This window comes from Brachionichthys hirsutus, chromosome 3, assembly GCF_040956055.1.
Source record: "Brachionichthys hirsutus isolate HB-005 chromosome 3, CSIRO-AGI_Bhir_v1, whole genome shotgun sequence".
Taxonomy (NCBI): domain Eukaryota; kingdom Metazoa; phylum Chordata; class Actinopteri; order Lophiiformes; family Brachionichthyidae; genus Brachionichthys; species Brachionichthys hirsutus.
The window spans coordinates 6,099,939-6,123,162 of NC_090899.1; the positions used below are offsets into that span (position 1 = coordinate 6,099,939).

Below are 23,224 nucleotides of genomic sequence, written 5' to 3' on the forward strand. Positions count from 1 at the left end.
ATATGAAATGACATATTAATACACATAACTTAATTTCCATGATATATTACCCATCCCCTCCATCAACAAAATTGGTATTTACGTGGCATTTTTCTGAACGTTGCTCCAGCTCAGCTGCACTTCAAATCCTCCATCTGAGAGGAATCGTGTTCCACCGTCCACAATCTAGTAAATCCTATCGGCTATCTTGGCTCAGATTCCTCGTCTCTCTCTGCAGCTGTGCACTCTGGCACAGCCGGCGGCTGCTGTTCTGGACTAAATCTGAACAACTTTAAGTAAGAAAACTCCCCATGCATAATCTATTACTTTATCCATTTACTTATCTAATAATGCATCCGGGCTCTTTCTTTAATTCTATCCCATCTATGTATTTTCCATCACAATCTGTTGCTTGTACACATAACGCGTTTGTGTACAAGTCACATTCTGGTTTGATCTATACAATCATACAATATACCACAGCCTCTGTATCTGCAGCAGACCCCTGGATGAGCTAACACATAGAGAAATCTTAATAATATACTACTAATGCTATACTGTGGCATGTTGCTATGCTATCATAAAGTACTGTATGTTGACTCGACTCACTGACGCAGTGGATTTCTGATCAAATGAATCAAAATGTGAACGTCTCTTCCCTTTCTGATTGGCTCCTGCTGACATCAGTCAATGTTATGAATGTGTAGTTGAAGGCGGGCATGTCAGAAAGCAGAAAGCGTCAATTCCAAAGCGTTGATTGTCGGAATCAGAATGCCAAAGAGTTCAATAGGGAGTAAATCAGATCGTCTTCGCTCTGTGAGCGGCTGAAGAACAGAGCAGGGACCTATTCACCAGAAAAGGGAGGCCAGTCCTTAAACAACTGGACAAAAAGAAAACATACGCAGGGAGGAGTACGATGCGTCCTTTGTCTCAAATGTTCGTTTCAAAAAACATCACTATAAAGGTAATGGATGTGATCGCTGTTTAGCTCCAGTTCTGGTTCCTGTCCAGTTGACACACTTTAACCCAGACCCCCCCCACACCCCCACACCTCCAGCGTTTGTCCTGCTGTGCTGATTGGTTGGGGGGGGGGGGGCTGTCCCTCATCCTGTTGGTAGCCTGTGATCGGTCAGCCCGGTGGGCTGGTGATGGTCTTGACTGTGTAATTCTGGAAGAGTGGCTGCAGAAACATGCCCATTGTGCCGAACACGCACACAAACACAAAGATCCACAGGAAGAGGCGGTCAATCACCATGGCAACGTACTTCCAATCCTCACTCACCTGTGGATTGGGGGAGGGGGTGAGAGAGAGAGAGAGAGAGAGAGGTTAAGGTTATCACAGTCAAACTGTTTTATAGTAATCCCCTATCTCCTCTTCAGCCTTTCCCGATGCTCTGAATTAATGGAGGTGAAGGGTTAATGGGAACGGGGACTCGCTCTGCCTCACAGCTCTGATGAGGTCCGACAGGAGTCAAGGAGGAGGAGGACAGTGGGAGACGAGCAAACAGAGGTGGGATCAGGAGGGGACGGGTTGACACGCCGTCCACTGAGCAGGGAGGGGGAGGACTTTACAGCGGGGCGGCGTGAAGGCCGGTAACTAGGGTGATGACGGAAGGGATCACAGAGGGTTGCTATTTCCTGTGTCTGTTTCTTTCATTCCAGGAGAGAGAGAGAGCTGCTCTCCGGAAACGCCTGGAGGAGACACAATAAACCATCCTAATCCTGATACCAGCGCAGGTCTGTGCAGAATATTCAGAGGGTTAGGAGGAGCGCGTCATCAGATCTGTCTTCTCTTCTTGTGTTCGTGCATTTCAAAAGGCAGAGTTTAACGACACTTGGTAAGAGATCAGCGCTACTCAGGATGCGTTCTGCTTTATCCTATTGGCCCACGCAGAGCAATGAAGATCAGAATTCCTGTTTGTAGACAGAGGAGCCTCCAGACCAGTAAGCCTGAGTCAAAGCAAACATATTTATTTTATATTGTACTGGTCACGGTGCTCAAAACCAAGGTCAGGTGAGGTTTCTCTTTAGACACACCCAGTCATCGCGGAGCAGCCTTTGCATTCCTGCCTCGGGCTAACTGATGAGTAAAAGTCCAATATTTACTCTTCGTTCAGCACCTCCCTTTTTCAGTTTTCAACCAATCAGAAGAAGCCAACTCTTTAGCTGCTAAGCGATCCCAACAAAGTTCTGCAGCGAGTCGTTAACTGTGCTTATCTTGATGTTTAGTCCCGGGAATGTAGCTTCCGAGGGTTTACTGGTGGATTTACATTCTGAAAGCATGCCTTAGTGACGCTGATGAGAACGAGTGAAACAAACTGTTAGCAAGATGACTCAAAGCTTGATTACATATTCAGGAAATGTTGGGAATGATCCAGAAGAGATCCTGGATTATGGATCAGTTTGACATTTTTGTTAACATTGCAGTCAATGGAGCTTCAAAATTAGTTCCTCAATATCTTGGTTGATTATTGACTGATGTGTATGAAATTTGACACAGTCATGTACAGTGGGGACGTCTATATTTAAACTGGATCGGATCCAGAATGAGGTCAAGACAAAATATTTAATTTTAACATTGAAAACTCACATTTTTACGGATTCAAAAATCAATAAAATGTATAAAGATACCAAAAGTGACGTGTCGGTTGTGCTCTGCTAAGCACGTCGGCACGCCTGTGATGCTGCTGATTGAACATCGGGACATTATCATACTCACGCTCTGATCGTCATCCTCACTCTTCATGTGGTTGGCGATGAAACGCACTCCCTCCACAGCCTCCTCAAACCCGGGGCAGGCTTGAGCCAGCAGGGCCTGAGTCAGAGCAGGACCTGCTGCTGCTTGCTTCCCCCGTGGAAGGCTACTGGAGCCTCCTTCCCGGCCCTCCCTCACCCTGTTAAGACCGTCCGTGGATCCCCCTCCTGCACCTCCTAGATCCCCTCCAAACTGTTTAACAGATGCCCGGTTCACATAGCAGGTACAGGGCTCACTGTCCTCCTTGCTGAACACCCCTGTGGAGTTCCCCCCTCCATTCCCGCTAGCGTTGGCTAGCCCGAGTCCAACCATCAAGGCCCCGGCCTCCCCGCCGCGCCCACCATCCTTCTGTTCCTGGGCCCTCCTTCTTTGGCGCAGCCGTTGGCGCTCGCAGCTGTTCCTGGGCTGCCGCATGAAGAGCAAGGCAGGGAGCTTGTTGAGGAACACCAGCTTGACCCACGGGGGCATGGTGTGCGTGGTGGGCGAGCGGTGGTGTACGTTAAGCACGCAGACGCTGGTGACGATGGAGAACGTGACCAGGACCATGGTGAACATCAGGTACTTCCCCACGAGAGGGACGTCTAGGGAGGTGGGCGGGACGATCTTGGAGATCAGCAGCAGGAAGACGGTGAGCGCCAGCAGCACGGAGATGCAGAGGGTCATCTTCTCGCCGCAGTCCGACGGCAGGTAGAAGACAAGGATCGCCAGGGAAGTGATGAGCACGCAGGGAATGATGAGGTTGATGGTGTAGAACAGGGGCTTCCTGCGAATGATGAAGTCGTACGTGATGTCCACGTAGGTGGGATCGGCCGGGTTCTCGTTCCGTCGGCCCGGCAGCGCGATGATGTCCCATTCCCCGCTGGGCGTGAAGTCGTCCATGCTGGCCACGTCGGCGCGCAGCACCAGGTCGATCTCGGTGCGGTCGTAGGTCCAGGAGCGGAAGCGAAGTGTGCAGTTCTGCTGGTCGAAGGGGAAGTGCTTGACCTCGATCTTACACGCCGACTTGTAGATGGCCGGGGGCAACCAGAAGATGCTTCCATCGTACGAGACCACCGCGTTGGAGTAGAATGAAACCTCGTACACCCCATCAGCACTGAGCAGGGCGAGAGACGCGATAAAGAGACGGGGCTATCAGATCTAAACAGAATCTTTATGGCGTTTCATTCAATATGACACTGGCATAAACGTCGAATGTGGCTTCAAAACACAATCTGGGATTAACATGATCATTTTATCCTGATCTGATGATCTGATTTGCATCGAGCAGAACGGTAGAATTTCCTCTAAAACGGAACTAGTGGTCTACGGCTCATGTATTAGAGTACGACACAGTTTTTATGGCACTGCCTTAAGCTTGATTTTAAAGTGGGCTGAGTAAAATGAAAAGTATATTTACAGTATATTGTGCTCTCACGTTGCATATTCCTTTAACTTGGCTTTTGATTAAATTATTGAAAACTATTCCAGGCAGCACCAGAGCACTAGTCTCTCTCTCTCTCTCTCTCGTTTCCTTATTTCTGGAGGCAGAACACACAAGCATCACATATTTTACACCTCACAACAGGAAAAAAGTGTCTCTTATCCACCGAGGAGGCCCTGTGTTTTTTTTTGTCTGTGCCTGACTGTTAGCAGGATTGCATGAAAACTATTTAACAGATTATTTTTTTTACTTATTTTAACAGAACCCTGAGAGGAGCCATCAATGATGCACACGTCTCGGTGGATTGTGGTGTAATAATTGGATTATGATTTCATCCATTCTAGTTAGGTATCTGTATGCATCTACTGCGACTGGATATGCATTGACTTGCACAATACAAGCGTCCCAATCCACCAACAATAACAAAGATGAACTGAAATAACAGCATTTATTTGTGTTCATCTCTCCCTGTGTGTGTGTGTGTGTGTGTGTGTGGCAGGCCTGCATTTTAAGTATGACATGACAAATGACCACAGGCTGACACCTAACTGATGCTCAAAACCAAAGTGGCTTCCATTGCTGGTGGTTGTCGTTTGACTATTCTGCATGCAGTATTAATGAGACGGCGCACATTTTCGGTGGAGGTGTTCGATTGAGAGGCTCACTTGTTGTAGAGCACCACATCAGGCAGCCAGATGTGTTTAGAGGGCAGTCTGACCTTCAGCATTCCATCAAACTCCTCAGGGACCCAAGTCAGGCGATAATCCTGCCACTCCTGAGGGCCGATAAAAAGAAAAAAACAGTGATTTATCGCTAATCTGCAGCAGGACGACGTTTCGGGAGCAGCGGAGCAGAGGAGGTGCTTCTATCCATCTTCTTCTGTCTATCCACATAATATGACACATGAGCTACCGGCCTCTCAACATTTGCATGATTATTAGATCCCTGAATGGTTTTCAACCACATCAAGAACAAGTACAAGGACCAGTACAAGGACCAGTACAAGGACCAGTACAGGGACCAGTACAATACTTCCTTGAGAGACGGCTGATCTAAACTCTAAACTCAACATGCAGTATGTTTCTGTGATTTGTTCTAACACCTGCTCTCAAAAGCAAGCCGATGTCGTGTGTGTGGGTGAACGCGCCCGTGTAACCAGCGTGTGTAAATGTGCACACCTACGTATCCTACCATGTTCGAGGCCTCAGCTGTAAGCGTACAGTGCCAGCCATGTAGGAGAGGTTCCCAGGTCAGTCACAGTCACAGCATGAGTTCAGGTTGGGGTTTAGTCAGGTTTCATCAGTTACTGTACGTCTGACACTTCACTAGTGTGGAATAGAATCGGACGGCCTCAACCGTAGAACCGCACGGACGCCTCTTTGGGCCACTGCTCATGCGGTCTCCTGGTGCAACAACATAATCTGCCCTGATTATATAATGTCAAGTGTGGTTACCCTCGCCGAAGCGGAAGCGAGGGTATTGCAATTGGGTGCGTTTGTCTGTCTGTTTGTCTGTTTGTCTGTCCGAGCGCATAACTCAAAAACTAGGAACCCAATCGACTTGACATTTTTACACAAGCAAGGTTCTGTCCGTGGCTCAGTCCTCCCCGAGAATGGCGTTGATCCGGATCTGGATCCAGATTCTGGAATTATTTTTACATCTGGAATCATGCCTCTGCTGTAAACTGCCACTTTAAGAGGGAGGGACACGAATGGCATGATGGGAAAAGAGTCCAGAAGGAGTCTTGTAGTACGTTCCGGAGCAGCAAGCTAGAGCAGGTTTGGCTCCTCTGATCCGGAAGTCCTGTTTACTGTCTCACAAGATCCAATAGTCTTTTGGAGGCGAAGGTCTGCAATCTCTGATTGTCGTTTTCTAGTTTAGAATAGTTCACAGAGAAAAGGAACTATTCATATAAGTTCTACCCGCCACCGGATCAGAAACGGTGAAGGTGAAATCTGAGATCAAAGCAAATGTTTGCTCTCCGTGTTTGTAATATTTCGGCTTTGTTTTTGCTGTTTACTTTGTTAGGACAAGAGGACAAGAAGAAGAGCAGGAAGCCTCACCTGTGTTAGCCAGACATTGGTGGTCATCACCTGTTCCCTTTCATGCTGTGGAAGAAGGGGACACGCATTACACACTGTGGTTGTAGCGCGGATCCAGTAGAGCTTTATGGACACCTTGAAGTGTGTGTTCAGCATCAAAAGGTGAGATATGCTGACTTTAAGAACAGCAGACTTTACACTTCGATGAACAATCCGACAGGATCTTTCATCAAACGTGTTTAAGAACACATTATTGTAAATATAACAAACAAATATAATATAACAACGTTTTTGTTTTTATTATCTTCTGGAAACCCAAAAAATTGTGCACAGATGGATCGCTAGATTGACAGACATTTTGAAACGATCACTTTAATGTCCCAGATTGCATGCTGGGGGATAACAATTGCCTCTCCCACTCAGCTGCAGCATGGTCGATTAACATGCATGTCCTGCATCAGTAACACGCTGTGACAGTTCCATCCATCAACAGAACGAAGGCGGCGAGGCGTAAGACAGGACGGGAAGTGACATTTTAATGGCGTGCTGCGGGTGGCAGCCACACCTGGAGCTTTAAACAGCCGCTAGTAGCAGCTAAAGGCTAACATAGAGAGGAGGAAAATCAATGGCTATAAATTGGAAACACGAGTTCCCGGAACTCCTCACCCTCCGAGGGGAGGAAGAAAGCTTTCTACCATGTTGTTTACAAAGTGATGCTGTATGCTGCTTTGTTATACGCCTCGTCTCTATTGGTTGCCGTTGCGATTTCCATTACCAGTCTTTGTGAAACAGATTGGTTCACGGCCAAATGATAATTAGACTTCGAATGTCCTCGGGTTCCCACCGTTAGACAACTTCATTTTCTTTAACTGTAAAATGACGTTACAATTGAAGGAGATTTATACGATGGCGATCGTCAGCGTTGGTGCTCCACACTTTTACTAAATGAAATCGTAAATAACATCTTGGTTTATGAATATATATATATATATATAGTGATCCCTGATTGAAACCCAGAATCCCAGGCGTGCGCGTTCACACTCACCACACTAATGAGCTGGGCCAAAGACACCATCAGCTGCACGGTAACCAGCTCTGAGCCATTAGTGGCAGGACGGATCAGTTTGTTGTAGTACGTGGGATTCAGGAGACGCTCCACCAACCGCTCCTCTGTGTCTGCCCCGAGGCCGCCTGCAACGGGAACACATTATCAGCATCAGCATCATCAGCTGCCTCTATCATGAGACAAAAAAAAAAAAAAAAGTTGCAGCCATCTGCGTCTCTCTGCATTTTTTTTTTTAAAGAGAGATTTTCATCACATCAGATGAAATCTTACAAGAGCAGGAAATGAGTGATGCTGCTGTGTTTTTTTGTGTTTGGCCCTCTCTGCTAGCTCCGAGGGCTTGGCTATCCATGTGTGCTGGGAATGCAAAGCCTCTGAAGCATGGAATTACTCATCACTGCCGGCTGGAGCACGTCAGCGCAGCTCGGCACACACTTCACAAGGACTGACGTCACATGAGTGAGTCAACCAGTCTCCATCCCTTCTCCTCGGCTGCACCTTCCCTTCCTCTCTCCTGCCATGCACCCCTGGTCTCTCTGACATCTGCTTGCTCCTGTGCGGCGTCTTTTCCATCTCAGAGATCCCTCACAGGTTCCCCCCCCCCAAAGATAAACACAGGCTGATGGCTGCTAAACGCTGCATCAGTGTTGTCATATTTGAACCTGCTGTTTCAGAGGTTATTAATGGTGCGGAAAAACAAACACGACATTCGGAGAAATGAGTCAGCCTTAAAGGTGGTTTTTATACACATCAATCAGCCTTAAATTGGAATGAAACTTGATTTAGGAGTATATAATCATTCCCCCTGTTACGAGAGAGCCGCACTTTGTGCTGATGTGATGGGTGTGACGATTTAAGACCCTGTTTGGAAAGATCAAAGTGACTGATGTTCTTAATGGATTATAACCTTGCAAACATCAGAGACGTTGTGTGGAAAAGAACAAACATGACACAAGATGCACGTAAAAACCCGAAACGCCTGTGGGCAGTTTATTAAAACACTGTCAACAGAAAAAGTGAGCACGAGGATGGTCATCTGTAGCTGCTGTATGCTACATTTATTAACATGGATTTATTTCCTCTTGCTCTTTTTTGTGTGCACTTTGTTTTATTACGTGTTTTATTTCTTTTGGAAACACGAAGTTATCCGATAATAAAAATCCAATTTTCGATCTGAGCTTTTCTGCTCCACTTCTCCGCTCCCTGAATAACTCTGGTTCGGTTCACTGGTTGGTGAAGGCATGACCTTGTCGGCCTTTGGAATGTTGTGATGAGAATTTCATTGAATTAAATACAATTGTAGCAGATTAATAAAAAAAAAATGACACAAATTAATCAATGACTAAGAAATCCTTGGCTGCAGATGAAATATGGATTTATAGTTGTTTATAGAGACCTCACTTTTCCAGACATCATCGCTGCCTGGATGTCTCTGATCTTTATTACCTCGCTGATCCCCCCTCCCCATTTTACTCCGTAGCCGCTGAGCTATCCGACCAGGAATGATAACATCAGACTCAGGATCAACGAGGACTCCAGTCGTGCTCCCAAAATTGAACACCCACTCCTCATTCCTCCTTTATTAATCCCCTGATTTTGTCTTTTATTGTGTCTCTTCCATCTCCATCTCTCTCTCTCCATCATACAAGCTGCGCCCCCCCCCCCCCCCCCGACACCCTCCCTCGCTCTCTCTTCCCCGCTCTCTCCATCTTCCCATCGCTGACAGCCACTGTCCATTTATTGCCCCTTCTCTCGCTAACCCAGTCAACACACGTGTGTAGCGTTCAGGTTGTTCATTGTACGCCACTGCTTTTTACATTTCTATACAGCATGTGTGTGTGTGTGTCTTCTCGTGTGCACGCATTCATGAGGGAAATAAGCATTACAGTCTGCGTCTGAAGCATATGAGTAATGTATATTGTTCCCAGAAGCACAAGGCAATAACACTGTCGGACGAGACAGAAGGCTAACGCAGTTCACTTAAACAATGATGGAGCGGGGAAGAGCTACGTTTCCATCAGGCCTGCTCATAAAGCAAGCAGCATGCTAAAACTAGCCTGAGGCTAACTTAATGCCTTGTTTTTCTAATTGATATTTGGCTGTCCTCCTTTGTAAACAGCGTATTAGGAGGGCCACTAGTTAGTGAGCTGCTTCTTTCAGCAGTTTGAATACCTTCCCATTAATCGGCGGACTCACTAACCACTGCATGGATGCTGATGCAAACCTTATTGGAGATACAAAATCCTAATTATTTTGCATCACGAACATAAAATGCCAGAAATAGATGATGCTGGATGATGATGATGATGATGATGATGATGATGATGATGGATTACGTAAAGCCTTTAGTTTCATTTGACTAAAATGTGTTGCTTGCATGAGCCTCAGGATGAGAAGCTAGACTACAGCATCTTATGGCATCAGTCTATTCTGGTTGTCTTCAAGCCGGCAGAAAATATCCACACACTCCAGCCTAATCATTGCACAAACATGGTCATCTTCTTTTTTTTCTTCATCGCTGCTTGGTAATGCTCCTAATCAAACGGCAGTGTGTCGCGCTAAAGGCTAAAACTGAGCGGCTGTGATGTTTCTGGTTGTTTTCCAGTGCAATGATTGAAAACTTAATGTGACACTATGAATATTTCAGCAGGGCTCCCCCATTAGACTCCTTTAGCTGGGATAGTTACACACCACAATGCACGTGCAAACACACACGCATACACACACATTCAGTGAAACATTAAAGGTAAAAAAATAACAAATCTGAGATGGTAGCTGTGTTGGGATTTACGTCCGCGGCGGTCTTTCATCCTATTATGACTGACAAACATCAGAAAGTCCGTCTCACTTTGCACAGCAAAGACTAAAAATTAGGGACCTAAATTGAATCGTCCTGCGAAGCCTCTGACAGTGATGATCTCTACACGCGGCTGACTCGGAGGAGAAGCGATTGGAAGGAAGGACGGGTCAGGCTTTGGCCTCTTTTCTACCCGCCCTGCACTTGGGACCATTTATGCTGAAATATTCTTAAATCGGTAATGGAGAGATCCATTGATCGACTGGGGCTGTAGCGTCCGTTCTGCTGTTCCGTTGTTACGGGGGGGGGGGGGGGGGGGGGGGGGCTGAAGTGTCGAGCAACAACAAAGCAAAGCATATTTGCACCATCTTTAATGTTGGCTGAACATCTAAGGACACTGAAGGTGGCAGCTGTCAGCGCCTCGCTGCGTCATCCACTCAAGAGTAGAGCAGATACTTTTGAACTCATTCATGTTTAGCTATAATTCATCAAGGTACTGACCTTGAACTCCAAAACTCCTCTGAGGCTTTTGAATAGTATCATGTTCTTTTTTTAGTCAGCATCATGAAATCTTACAAAACTAAAAATACATTTTATTCTTAGCGCAGTCAAAAATGTGGTTTGGTCTGAATGTTTTTTTTTGATGTATAAATATAATCAAACGTGTCACGTCATCGGTTTTAGACTACAAAAGGATTGACAGTATGAAAGCAGCACGGTCTGACTTAAAATGTCCACTAATCCTCATATTGGGGGAATAAAAGACGGGTTATTTGTGTTATTTACAGCCCGAGGAGCTCAGCTGCTGGGTGATGGATGGTCTGGTTTTCTAGTGGTGCATATTTCAAGGATTGTAATAAAATACATCCTTTGAATGGCCTAATGTCTCTCACAGCAGCTATTATTTGAGCTATTATTCAGATGCCCGTAAATCTCCAGGCCGTCTGTTTTAACAGAAATAAAAGTATATTTATGTCACGTCTGCGCTCACATCTTGTCTCGAGGAAGAAATTAAGAAATGATCCAAATCGGACCACATTTCTTTTTGTTTCTGCTGCTTTCTGCTTGCTTTTCCACACCTGAGCACTTTTAGATGTACACAAGCCTTTTGTGTCTTAAATATTCCTAACCAAACGTCTCCTACATCCGACTCTTCTCCTCCATTGCCGTTAAAGCTCTGAGCGCCCGCTCTGCCTCCCTCTGATCTCCAGGGCCACACACTGCTGTGCCTTCCTACTGTTGCGCATCCGTTGACATGCGCAAATCACACATGAGAGCTCACAGTTTTACACACGGCATCTCACACACGACTTGCGGGCCTCTGCGGTACGACCGCTGTGCCTTTCTAACCGCAGATGCAGCCCCTCCGTGCCAATCGGATCCTGTTGCTGCCGTTTTTGGGGAGTCAGTCCAAAAGCCAGAGCAAAACAGGGATAGCGGGATGCAGACAGGAAGCGACAGAAAGACGGCGATGGCGAGAAAGAGAGGTTTTGATGTGCAGAAGACGAGTGACGTCTGCACTGCATTGAAAATGGTTAGCTGATATCCAGAGAGCGCAGCACAAAGGTCACGGGCACGAGCAGAGAGCACATGACAGGATGCATCACGTATGTCTGTTTTGAGATGCAGCTGATGGAGGCGCCGCTGCAGAGCGAATACAAGCTTCATATCCAGTAGCCTCCTCCGTGAGGTCAGCTCAGCACCACAGACCTGTTTATTATGCATGGCCTGCAGGGGGGAGATGACAAGAGACATCCTCCTCACACAGCAGGGCCGCTACATCCTCACGGCCATGTGTACGACAGGTGGGGGGGGGGGGGGGGCGCCCTTGGACGTCCTTGCACGTTGCAGGGAGGGATAGAGATGCTGTTCGTTTCTCTGCATGTTAAAGTCTGTAATGAGAAAAGTTCCTGTTTGTTGTTTTTTGCGTGTTGAGTCGCCTATTTGTCAGGGATTTCTTTACTCCCACACTCCGGGGGGGGGGGGGGGGGGGGCATCCACGTTGGACATTTCTTCCATGTTTTTTTTGTGTGTTGATAATCTCTGACGATGATGCAAATAAGAATTCTCTTCCCTTAAGGGAAACATGACTCATTTGTATAGTCCCCTGCTTTAAGTGATATTTAATGCTGGTAGCATTGAACTCTAACCCCAATGATACGTATTTTTACACTGTGAGCTGGTGCCTGAAATGACAAGTGGAAGGTCAAAGGAGGTCAAAGCATCGCTGGGTGGATTCTGATGAACAGCATTACGGACATAAATCCTAAGAATGTTTGTGTGACAGGAAGAACGCAGGAGCATGTTGTCGCCATGGGTGATGAAGAAGAGTCAGTCAAAGTGAAGCAGATGGTCAGGCGTGTGTGTGTGAGCTGAGGGGGGGGGGGGGGGGGGGGGCTGTGGGGTTATGTGCGTTACACAGGCTGTGACAAACAGCCTTTTTGCTTGGAGCCACTGAGCTGGCCTCTTCCCTGTCACTGCTATGGATTTGGCTGCAAATATTAAGGCGGCTATAAATCAAGCAGTCAGTTGTTGCGTTTTAATCCGCTCTGTCTGGGACAAATCCTCACCATCTACACCAAATTAAACCCATAGAGATGAAATACGTCCGAACACGTGCCTCATTTGCTCTGAATGCAGGCAGCAACAGCGTCGTAATAAAGACGACACAATCTCTCCATGTCCAAAACAAAAAGAAAAGAGACCATAGTAACCATAGTAACTATAGTAACTAGTCCATCCGCTGCAGGATGACACTTTAAGGACAGGATGTCATTTTTCTCATTAACCTGCCCACTCAAAGGAAGGCCTCGGGGTTAATGAGCTGGGGGGGGGGGGGGGGGGGGGGGGGGTAGAGATTTATCTGTGTCCGACAAATAAATCATGTAAAAGGTTTCAAAAGTGAAAGCAAAGACTCTGAACGAACTATTCGGAGCATTTCTCGGTGACGCGCTCCGTGGAATGTTTTCATCCATCATTCCGCCGCGCGCGCGCTGCCGTTCTGGAAGAAACACCTCCGCCTCTCCTCAGCATCTCGCTTCTGCGTCCATCCCGTGATTTCTTTGTGTTTGCGGCGCTATAAGTGTGACGATGCGCCCACGAGCGCGCGTCGATGGAGCCCGGATTAGACGCAGCTACTCACCTCCCGCGATGACGAGGAGCCCCAGCGGCAGCAGCAGCAGCGGCGTCCGCCCGCCGTCCATCGTCTCAGGCGCGTCCGCGTGCCCTCTGAGCCAGAAAGGTGTTCACCGGGATGGAGGGGCCGCCCCGTAGCGTGACACACCCCCCCCCCCGGTCAGTCACTACCTGGCATCGTGACGTCACGTCTTCGCTCTTCTCCCTCAAAGGGAGGTAAAAAAAAAAAAAAAAAAGTCTCTCGGTTGGGCCAGGTGAGCTCGGCGCTGGATGGTGCGATGCTGGCTGTCGGTGGCGGACACGCTCAGCGCTGCGTCGCGCTGGGGGGGGCTGGGAGCGCGGAGGCGCAGGTTGGTGGGGGGGGGGGGGGGGGGGGCACGGAGTCACGCAGCGGCCCCGGCCATGCAGCTTCACGTCGCTCCGCTTCAGCTTCAGCTTTAACTTCAGGACAAACATAATCTTATACCTGAAATGTTCATGAAGCAGTCACGAGGAAAGGCTCTAAATATGATAACATCTGCGCTGACTTCTTCATGCCTCTTGAGATGTTTATTTCAAACAAATTCAGTCCTTGTTGTGTAATAGTTCACATGGATCAATAGATGTTTCAGCACTCTGCATGAATCCTTTCAATAGGTCAGTATGACAGCGATTCAGTGTCTAACACAAATTGCTCGATTTACTGCACAAAAGCGCCAAAATGCTCCAAACCAACATGCAGGAGCCGGATAGAAAGGATGGAGACGGAAGAATGAAGAGGACAGGAAGGGGGAGGAGCTAAGTAAAAGTATGGATGAGCGTATATTCTGCAACATCGTTCCAGCATGTCATCAATAGAAATATATAAACTGAGCTGGTTGGTGATGGCAGGGGGAGGGCGAAGAGCAGAATAAAAGGCGTGTGGGTGGCAGGCAGGAAGAGATGGGAGTCAACTAAGTAACCAGGAGGGCATGATGGAGGGAGGATGCAGTTGCCATGGCGACTAAGAGAAACCAGAAAGCTCCAGGAGGAAACGACCTGTTTCTCCTTCATTTTGTCTATTTTCATCACTGACACGCAAGAAAATAGTGCGCACGGCTCACGGTACAGACACACACACACACACACAAATGTGCATATGCATGCAAACAGTCAAACATTCTCTCTTCTGCTATCTTTATACATGCCTCCCCTCTCCCCCTCTCTTTCTCTCTCTCTCTGTCTTTCTCTCTTTCTCTCTGTCACTCCTCCCAACTCACTCTGTCTTTCTCTCACTCTCTCACTCCTCCTCTCTCTCTTTCTCTTTCTCTCTGTCACTCCTCCCAACTCTCTCTGTCTTTCTCTCACTCTCTCACTCCTCTTTCTCTCTCTCTCTCTCGCTCTCTCTCCCTCCCTACAGTTCTTTCTATCTCTCCTCTGCAGTGAATGAGATGACCTGACAGTGCTCCTCCTCTGCTCTGAGTGCTGTGAGTCTCTCGCTGAATTATTTAAAAGCTGGGACCCCCACAAGTGCTTGTCTTCCCTTAACCCCCCCCCCCCCACACACACACACACACACACACACATTCTTCTTCACTTCTTTCCTCTTTGTCTGTCGTTATTCTGTCTCATGCTGACTCCAAGTACTTCCTGTTTTTCTGACATACATATTATATCTGAGAAACAGACTGGTTAAGTACAAATGAGTTGATGTGTTGAAGTATTAATGTTATTAATTTATTTGTTGTAATTATTTACTACATTTTCTGGGGTTTTACACATCAAACATGTCATCACTTTGTAGTTGAAGTAATCCTATGGTATGACAGGTAATTGAAATTACTTCTACCTCTCACAAATCACTTCCTACATGTGAAGACAGCAACAATAATAATCGACAAATACGTTTGATAAAATAGTAATTTTGTTCCATCTTCCATCTGTTTTTCTGAAAATCTAAATCCTCCACCACTGATGCACCGGAAGTTCATCTAGAATGCAAGTGATACAAATTATGCATTGAAGTTTGATTATGCACATCATCACTCTTCTGTAAAACAATTAAACAGTTAAATGTGTTGAGGTATGAAAACCAGCGCTATTGACAGCTATGTGTGGATTCCACTTTCAGATCTCCCGATGGGTTCTTAAAGAAATAGGATTACTTTCCTCACGCATATTTGAACAAACAATGCTTCATATTATAATCGGCATTAAAAACGAGAAACAAATTCTTCACCACACAGAGATATGTACCCAGTAAACATTGCAGGCTAGACGGTTAAATGAAGCATTCCCAAAAGAACCGACTGACAAGCACCGAAAGAATGATGTGTCCAGCACCTCAGGCCTCTTGTTTGTTCTGACCTATTTTGTGATTTAATTAAGAGAACAAAGAGGACTAACCACAACAGATCGCATGGAGGGAGCGAGGGAGGGAGGGAGGGGTGATAGTTGGCGCTTTCTGCTGTTGTGTAACATTACCACTTGTGACACTCTGGGTAGCAGGATGAGTAAGACTAGGAAAGGCTCTTCAACCAGAAACGTTGGGTTCAAGCTCATGGAAAAGTACACAAATGTGTATTCCTTGATGAAGAGTGTTTGAGAAAAAAGCTGCACATTCCTGTACACTGACCCTTCGATGAGATGTTACATGTCCACACAAACTCTACTGTTAGCAGACTGTAGGAAGGAATCGCTTTAAATCTGAGGTTTGTGCAATTACATGTCGCTGCTCTCCATTCACAAACCATTTAGCATTGCTGCTATAGCTCTATGGCCGCAGTTATTCATAGCTCCTTTAATATTGCAGCCTCTCTCTCTCTCTCTCTCTCTCCTTCCTTTCCCCCTTGCCCACAGAAATGGCCCCACCTCTCTCTAACTAATCACCATGGCAACCTGGAAATCCCTGAACAGGAACATTCTGACTCCTCTCTCTCTCTCTCTCTCTCTCTCTCACACACACACTCACCTAAAATAACAGGACTGCATGCACGCACATAAATGCAGGCATGGCTGCATTCTCCTGCTTGCACACACACACACACACACACAGACACACACAGACACACACACCAATTTACTGGTGTTAACTGGAAAGATATCTCTTACCACACTCTTCCAACGAATAAATCCACTTGATATGTGTTGGTTAGGATTTTAAATATACCACTTTTAAGGTTGTGTGTAATTGCTATTGGTGTGTATACTATTCATGTATGTGTGCACATGCATGTGTTTGCTCATGCATTTATTTGTTGACTACAAGTAGGTGAGTGTGTTACATGCATGAGTGTGTTACATGTATGCATGTGTGTGAAAACGTAATTGATTTCACACTCAGGTCACTGGTTTTATAGCTACAAGAGAAACACACACAAATTAATTTCGGTAAACTTCTCATCTCTGTTTCACTTTTTCATTTTGAATTCTGCTTTCATTTTATTTTTGGATATTATGATTTTATTTTTTTGCTGATGTTCTGTCTGATTAAGAACACTGTGAACCGTTAATATGAGTTTTATTTTATTTACTGAATAAAACAGTCTTGAAACAATAATAAAAATCCATATAATTTTGTAGTTGGTGGAAAACTGACAATATCCAACATTTCATACATACATTTGAATGAACAGGTACATATTAGGGTAAAAGCAAGTCATTTGTTGAAAATAAATATGCCCTCCCACTTACACTACTCCTAAACAATAATGCCCTTTCTATTGACAGAAACAGAGATTGGCAAATTTTCAGGACAGATCGATAGGCTGACTGCCATGTCCGATAGATAAATTGGTATTCTCCAATCATGTGCATTGATTTAGACAACACCTAACTAGATGGCATGGTAATAATTGAAGATGTCAGCACATTTATCTGAGGTCATCCGCTAAAGGTGATTATAAATACCTATACTTGCTTGAAATATCTGATTGGATTTAATAAATTCAATGGATTGCATGATGCCCTGTGATAAACTGGCGACTTATCCAGGGTATACTCGGCCTCCGCCAGCTGGGATAAGTTCCTGCGTAAACCAGGACCAGGCCCAGGATCCGGATGAGTGACTAAAGACGAGACAATTAATGATTGTCTGACCTTCAAGAAAATGAATGGTTTGCATGATCTCAATTATGGTCTGAAGAGACACTGGACAAGACAGGGGACAAAATATATCAGAGTGTGAAATAAGGACCCCTCCCCCTTATCTATCAGTACAGCCAGAAGGGCTCTAATGGTGTCTAATCAGTATTTATTATAATGTACGTATAACTTCAACCACTAGAGGGCGCATGGAAGAGAAACAAGCATACAATTATTAGCATAGTACACATGACAAATCCAAAGCAGCATATCTTTGTGTGTGTGTGTGTGTGTGTGTGTGTATCTGTGTGTGTATTCATACATAACAAGATCATGTCTGTGTGTGTATTTGTGCACAAGTGTTAAATAGATGCATTTGGGCATGTGTATTTATGTGCCAGTTTCTTTGTCCTTTTGGCATGTTCAATGTGGCCTGGGCACAGGATGCTGCAGGGTCATGTGCTCCGCTCCAGTGAAAGGCAGCCGGTGTGTGCAGTAGTGGTGGATCAGGTCGGAGATGCTAGAGAAGACACAGCTGCTCTGATCCAGGGTGAAGCCCAAGCCCTTTACGCTCTTGGTCTGGGCCACAATGATGTGCACACAACTCTGACTGGTCCTAATAGAATGAGACAAAAAGCTACGGTCAGAAGGGGCAGCGTTATAACAGTTGCATTTGTGAGTCTGTAGAACTGAAATTCAAACTTGTGTTGTGACTAAAAATTCTCTGTTATATCCCAAAATTATGATATGCGTGTGCCAAAATATCATCATAATCATACAGCGTCGTGTATCAGAAAATATTATATTCCGGAAAGGACATTTCGTTAACAAGCACAATGTTCCCATTCAGAGACTGAACTGAATTATCCTCATTCAGCAGCAAAACAGAAGTGAATAATAATGTCAGCATAAATAAATATGCAGGTGTTGCAGCATATAGTGCACGTATTTTGTTCCACACACACACACACACACACAAAGGAAACGCAGCCTTTCTACTCACTTCAGTGCGATGGAGTATTTGCTGGTTCCTGATTCGCTGTCTCTCACCAGGAAGCTGGCTTCCCTGCAGCGCTGCAGCTGAGCCTCAGCCTGCTGCCGACTCACACTGCCATGATACCAGCTTGGAGAGGCGAGGGAGGGAGTCAGAGGGAGGGGGGAGACATCGGTGATGAAGATAAGTCAGATACCAAGATAAAGATTGGTGAGAGACAGATGAAGGAGACAGATGCTGATGTGAGGAACAAACTCTCTGATGCCAGCAAATGTTCACGCTGCCATAAATAGGTCAGATAATCTGCGTATTATGGACTGGATGAACGAACAGCATCAAATGTGAACTCGGGAGAGCAAAGAGACAAACAGTCTGCACTGCGGAGCATCGAGGGACACTGAGACACAATACCCTGAGCATGTTTACCACATGTTCCCTTTGCAGAAGAAAGGCCTTGCTCGCCGCCGTTCAAAAAGAGTCTCTGTTCCAGCTTCACCTCAAGGGTGAACCAAGGTTTTTATTCAGCACCTCATCAGGAGGGCGTCGCATAAAGAGTTTTACTAAAAGGCTTTGAAAATTACATTTTCTGTCAAATACAAGTGACATTTTTACCGAGCAAATCAAACGTTCAAGGAATTACAATTCAACTGAAGAGGGCGCTGTTTCTCCAGAGTTTCTCACACAAAAATAAAATAATTTTATTGTCATTATTATAACATTTGGTAGCTGTTATCCATTTGTCTTGTCTTATCCTTACGGAAGTGTTTAAACATACGCAGCATTTCTTCTCTCCCTTCTGTGGAGAAGTCGGTGAAGTTAGCTCTCCTTACCTCTGCTTCTCGAGGGGCAAGCCGGGGTCCACTTTAGCTGCCTCCCCATCCAGTGGGGCACTGGGGGAGGTTGGAGAAGGGGGAGAAGGTTTGTTGGGACTGGAGGACGGTGAATGGGGTGAGAGTTTGCGGGTGGGGAAAGAGGGAGACGGGGGTGTGAGAGGGGAAAGTTTTAGAATAGGAGATGAGGGAAAGGAGGGTGAAGAAGAGGAAGATGAAGACGATGCTACGAGTGTTTTATGGTTCCAGGTCTTCTGCCTCAGAGTGTTTTGTTGTTGTTGTTGTTGTTGCTGTTGTTGTTGCTGCTGCTGGCGGCCAGCAGTTGAACTGTTCTCCTTACTGGGGGAACAATCCACTGCCTCAAACTGAGCTGAAGGAAGCAGGACAGACTATATGTCAACGTTTCAAAATAAAAGTCTATCAAAGCATCTCTGGAAATGGTTTCAGCAGGGTTGTTTGGTTTCCTCTCTAAAGCAAACACACACTTATTATGGCATTACTGTACAAATAAATCCCATGGCATCCTTCCTCCACACCCTGAACCCTTTCCCATGGCACCACCGCCTCTCCCTTTCTCTACCTGACAGCGTTCGAACAATGTCCTCCTTTCTCCACTCCCAGGGCAGTTCGTACTCTCCAGCCGGACGGACATCGGACTCTGGTCGTGTGACAGGGATCCACACACCCTCGCGGTCGCCTTCCAGCCCGGCCTCATACGGGGTGTCATAGATATTTGGAGGCGTGGGCCTCAGCTCCTCCCCCTTCCCCTCTCTCTGGCCTCGGTCCAGCAGAACACACACCTTCAGCAGGTCTTTGGAGCCACGCCTGCGAACCTCTAGAAGCGGGAAGGCCATGCGATTAGTTTATTGTGTTGAGATTAGTGTCATCACATTATGCTACTAAATAAGTTGTTGTTTTTTACATTTCTCCCTGTTTTCAGACAGTTGGAATGTTTGGAGTATCATATCACGGATCGCCATCAGTTCAAAACCAGATGTGGTCTTTAAATCCAGCCATCTTCAAACTATGCCATGATGGTGTTGAGCATCTTTTGTGGGACAGAATTCACTGTAAAATATTTTTTGACTCTGACAATATTGTGACTGCACGTACTTTTGCACAAAATAATATAATTATTATTATTATTATTCATTTAGTTAGGGTTATGGTGTAGCAATGTATAATATTTGGTGTTAAAATATGGCCCTAGTTAGGTACTCATGTCTGAAGACTGAACTACACAACATAAAAATTAGAATGTTAACCCGGTACAATACCAATAAATACGTTTTAAGTAGACATACAGTGCATGAGATTGACAGATTTTTCTCTGCGTAAAGCTGAGCGGATAATTTGATTTACATGGGCGTTAATTAATTATCAGGAACACAGGAAGTTAATGGCCGGTATCTCGCAGCCTTTTAAAATGTCTAATGGGGGCGCAATTTGTCCTCTGAAATGTGTTTGTTATGACATGTCGTTAATTTTTGTTGGAATTTCACTTGTTGTGTTTCTTTGCTTTCTGACAGGTAGCCTGTGTGTCTGCACTATTGTGCGACCAAACAATGGAGCTACAGGAAGTAAAGGTCAACACAGCCACTGATTGGCTGGCTGACGGGGCCACTTCCTGGCTGCTGGGAAGTGATTGGGGAGATCGGGAGGGGGGGTCGGAGGGTGGACTCGAGGGAGTCTTTCGATTCTTTTCACACGTAAGGGACCATAAAGTAGGCTCTGAATGTGTGCCTGTTGGGGGGCCACGGAGGCCAACTTCCTATAAAGAGAATGGGACGAAGGAAACAGAGGCAGGAGACAGGAAGCTGGAAGAGGAAGCTGCACCCATTGTCCCTGCACAACACTATTCCTATGGTTACCGCCAGCGGGGTGGGACGTCAGACTAAGTGTCTAGTTTGGCTCTACGTTCCTTTAAAACGGCACTTTAGCAAGAATGTCAAAAACGTGATGTAAATAAATGTAGTTGTGTTGTCAACAGACAATTGTAGTCCAGTAACTCCAGATCAATCACATGCTGAAGTACTGAACTGCTTTCATAAAGACGAGAACGAGCCGGAGCTCACCTGTGATGATGACCTGGGCATCGTAGGGCTCCATGTACCCATCGTTCACACCCGCTCTCTCAGCCTCTCTCTGCCCTTTGGTTTTCTCGGCATCAAAAGGATCTGCATAGTCCTCCAAAATGATCAGCTGCACGTGAGAAGGAAAATAACTCATCAGAATGCCAAGCTGGGTGCTAAACCTACACAAAAAAGGTGAAATACACCTGCATGGAAACAACAGAGCAGGCATGGGATACCGTCGAGTGCGAGTGAATCTGTGAGTGGCAGGTAAAGGAAGGGAAAGGCAGAAATAGTTGTGCTAAGAGGTCTTTGTGTTTGGCTGTTTGATCTGACGCTGCATTGTGTTCTCTGGAGAGTGGTGGGAACTGGCTATATGGTGATGAACAGAAAACAAAGGAGCGAGGTGACCTCAACCTTTTTGTGCACTTTACAATAATATTAATTTCATGCTATAGTTGCTTCTGTCGTGGATTGATTCATTCGAATACGTAGAAAGGAAAATGGTGTATTTTGTTGGTATTAGCTGTAGGTGGATCTACAGAAGATACTCACCGTGGCTTTAATGTCAGATCTGAACTTTTCGTTCTCGGGTTGTTTCTGCTCAGTCATTCCATTGAGTTTGGGCGTCTTGTCTTGTTTGTTAACTTTGATCAACCTGCTAATGTAGGCTTGAGCCAAACTCGAGGTCCTCATCTGGCGATTCTCTTCCGAATTCCCAGTCTCGACCTTGGAGTTCTTGCGACCTTTTCCAGTTGTGAGACTATCCCAGACTGTCCCACCAGAACCCGCGTTGCGACCCAATTCTGAAGCGGAATTTTTCCGATTTCGCCCTACCGATAAAGCCCCCACCCCACCATCTTTGCGATGATTTCCCTTAAGACTGTCTCGAGAAAACGAGGGTTTGGCTCGAGTTTGTGGACCCGATTCAGAGGCCGAGCGCGCCCTCTCGTTCCCGTTCTTCAGGTTGATGGGGAAATCTCTGAACCATTTCGCCATGGTGGTCAATTTATCAAGTGGTCTTTAATAAAATAATTTAAAAAAAGATAATTTGTATTGAACACGTTCTCACAGTAGACTAAAACTGACCTGTGCGACAGAACTCCAAACTTTACGCACAGAGATTTTACGCACGCCTTCAGTGACTGTCAAATCTCTCCAACTCACCACTCCATGGTGCCGAATTGACTTTTTTTTTCTCCTCAGAAACTAGCCGACAGCTTCTGGCGCGTCTCGGAAGACATTGGTCCCTGACTCCGTGTGGTCGCCACCCTGCTGCCTGCAGTAACAACTATCCCTGCAACTTGAAAAGTAGCTTCTCCAGAGGGTAAACTCGAAAGAAATAGAAGTTTTTCTTCGCACCCAATAGAGATCCCATTCCCGGAGCGTGAGTTGACTCGTCCAGCCTGCCGACCAGATGAAGGGATGATGAGATGAAGAGTGAAGATGTGTGCGCACAGATTGTGGGATGTCGCTGGAGAATGGGAGGCGCTGTATGTGTGTGTGTGACGGGAAGGCGTTTCCTTCCAAGAGATGCACTGAATCGTCATAATATCCAAGACGCCTTTGGAAAGATAAGTATAAGCTTCAAAGATGTGACCGACAACTTGTGGCATGATTTTAAGAATGAATTAAACTTCATATTTATCTCAACAAAGCGGAAAAGCAGTAGAAAATGGATGGAGGGACAGTCATCACAAAGAATGCGTTATCTTTTGAATTATTGGATTATTAATGCACTTACTTTTTGGTTTTGCAAATTCTACCTTAAACCTTAAATACAATGCAATAACAAATATGTACATGTAACAATTAGAACCGATGTAAATTATATTATAATAATATAAATGCAGTATAACAGTACTTCAATCCGAAGTATTAAATTGCCTGTACTTTCAACTGAACTCCGCGTTTTACTGTTACTGGAATTCCAAGTCTTTGTTGCGGATTAGAGTTTCGAGCTGGAAGATGCGGCTAAACTGCGCCATCTGTTGGCGAATTGGAGGAAATTAACGCGCAACGACGCGCTCGACCGATAGCAGGAGTTCCCTCGAGCGTTCGCGCATCCAAAGAAAACGCCATAAAGTTTTCAGAAA

General features: G+C 45.8%; 2 protein-coding genes and 1 long non-coding RNA gene across 3 annotated transcripts; 1 reads left to right on the forward strand and 2 right to left on the reverse strand.

The window, feature by feature from the left end:
• Window positions 1–1,108: 1,108 nt before the first annotated feature.
• chrnb2 (cholinergic receptor, nicotinic, beta 2) lies at window positions 1,109–13,259 on the reverse strand. The gene is made up of 6 exons (XM_068760457.1): window positions 13,199–13,259; window positions 7,242–7,387; window positions 6,218–6,262; window positions 4,820–4,929; window positions 2,699–3,827; window positions 1,109–1,261 (listed from the first exon to the last, which is right to left on the reverse strand). Exons 1-6 carry the CDS (start codon window positions 13,257–13,259, stop codon window positions 1,109–1,111), a joined length of 1,644 nt encoding a protein of 547 aa, XP_068616558.1.
• LOC137917735 (uncharacterized) lies at window positions 6,290–22,554 on the forward strand. The gene is made up of 4 exons (XR_011106671.1): window positions 6,290–6,358; window positions 7,590–7,718; window positions 22,335–22,412; window positions 22,498–22,554. It is a non-coding gene; the product is annotated as an uncharacterized lncRNA (long non-coding RNA).
• she (Src homology 2 domain containing E) lies at window positions 16,670–22,127 on the reverse strand. The gene is made up of 6 exons (XM_068760376.1): window positions 21,684–22,127; window positions 21,132–21,258; window positions 19,637–19,891; window positions 19,057–19,426; window positions 18,236–18,355; window positions 16,670–17,848 (listed from the first exon to the last, which is right to left on the reverse strand). The coding sequence occupies exons 1-6, from the start codon at window positions 22,125–22,127 to the stop codon at window positions 17,656–17,658; spliced, it is 1,509 nt and encodes a 502-aa protein (XP_068616477.1). The 3' UTR covers window positions 16,670–17,655.
• Window positions 22,555–23,224: the final 670 nt, after the last annotated feature.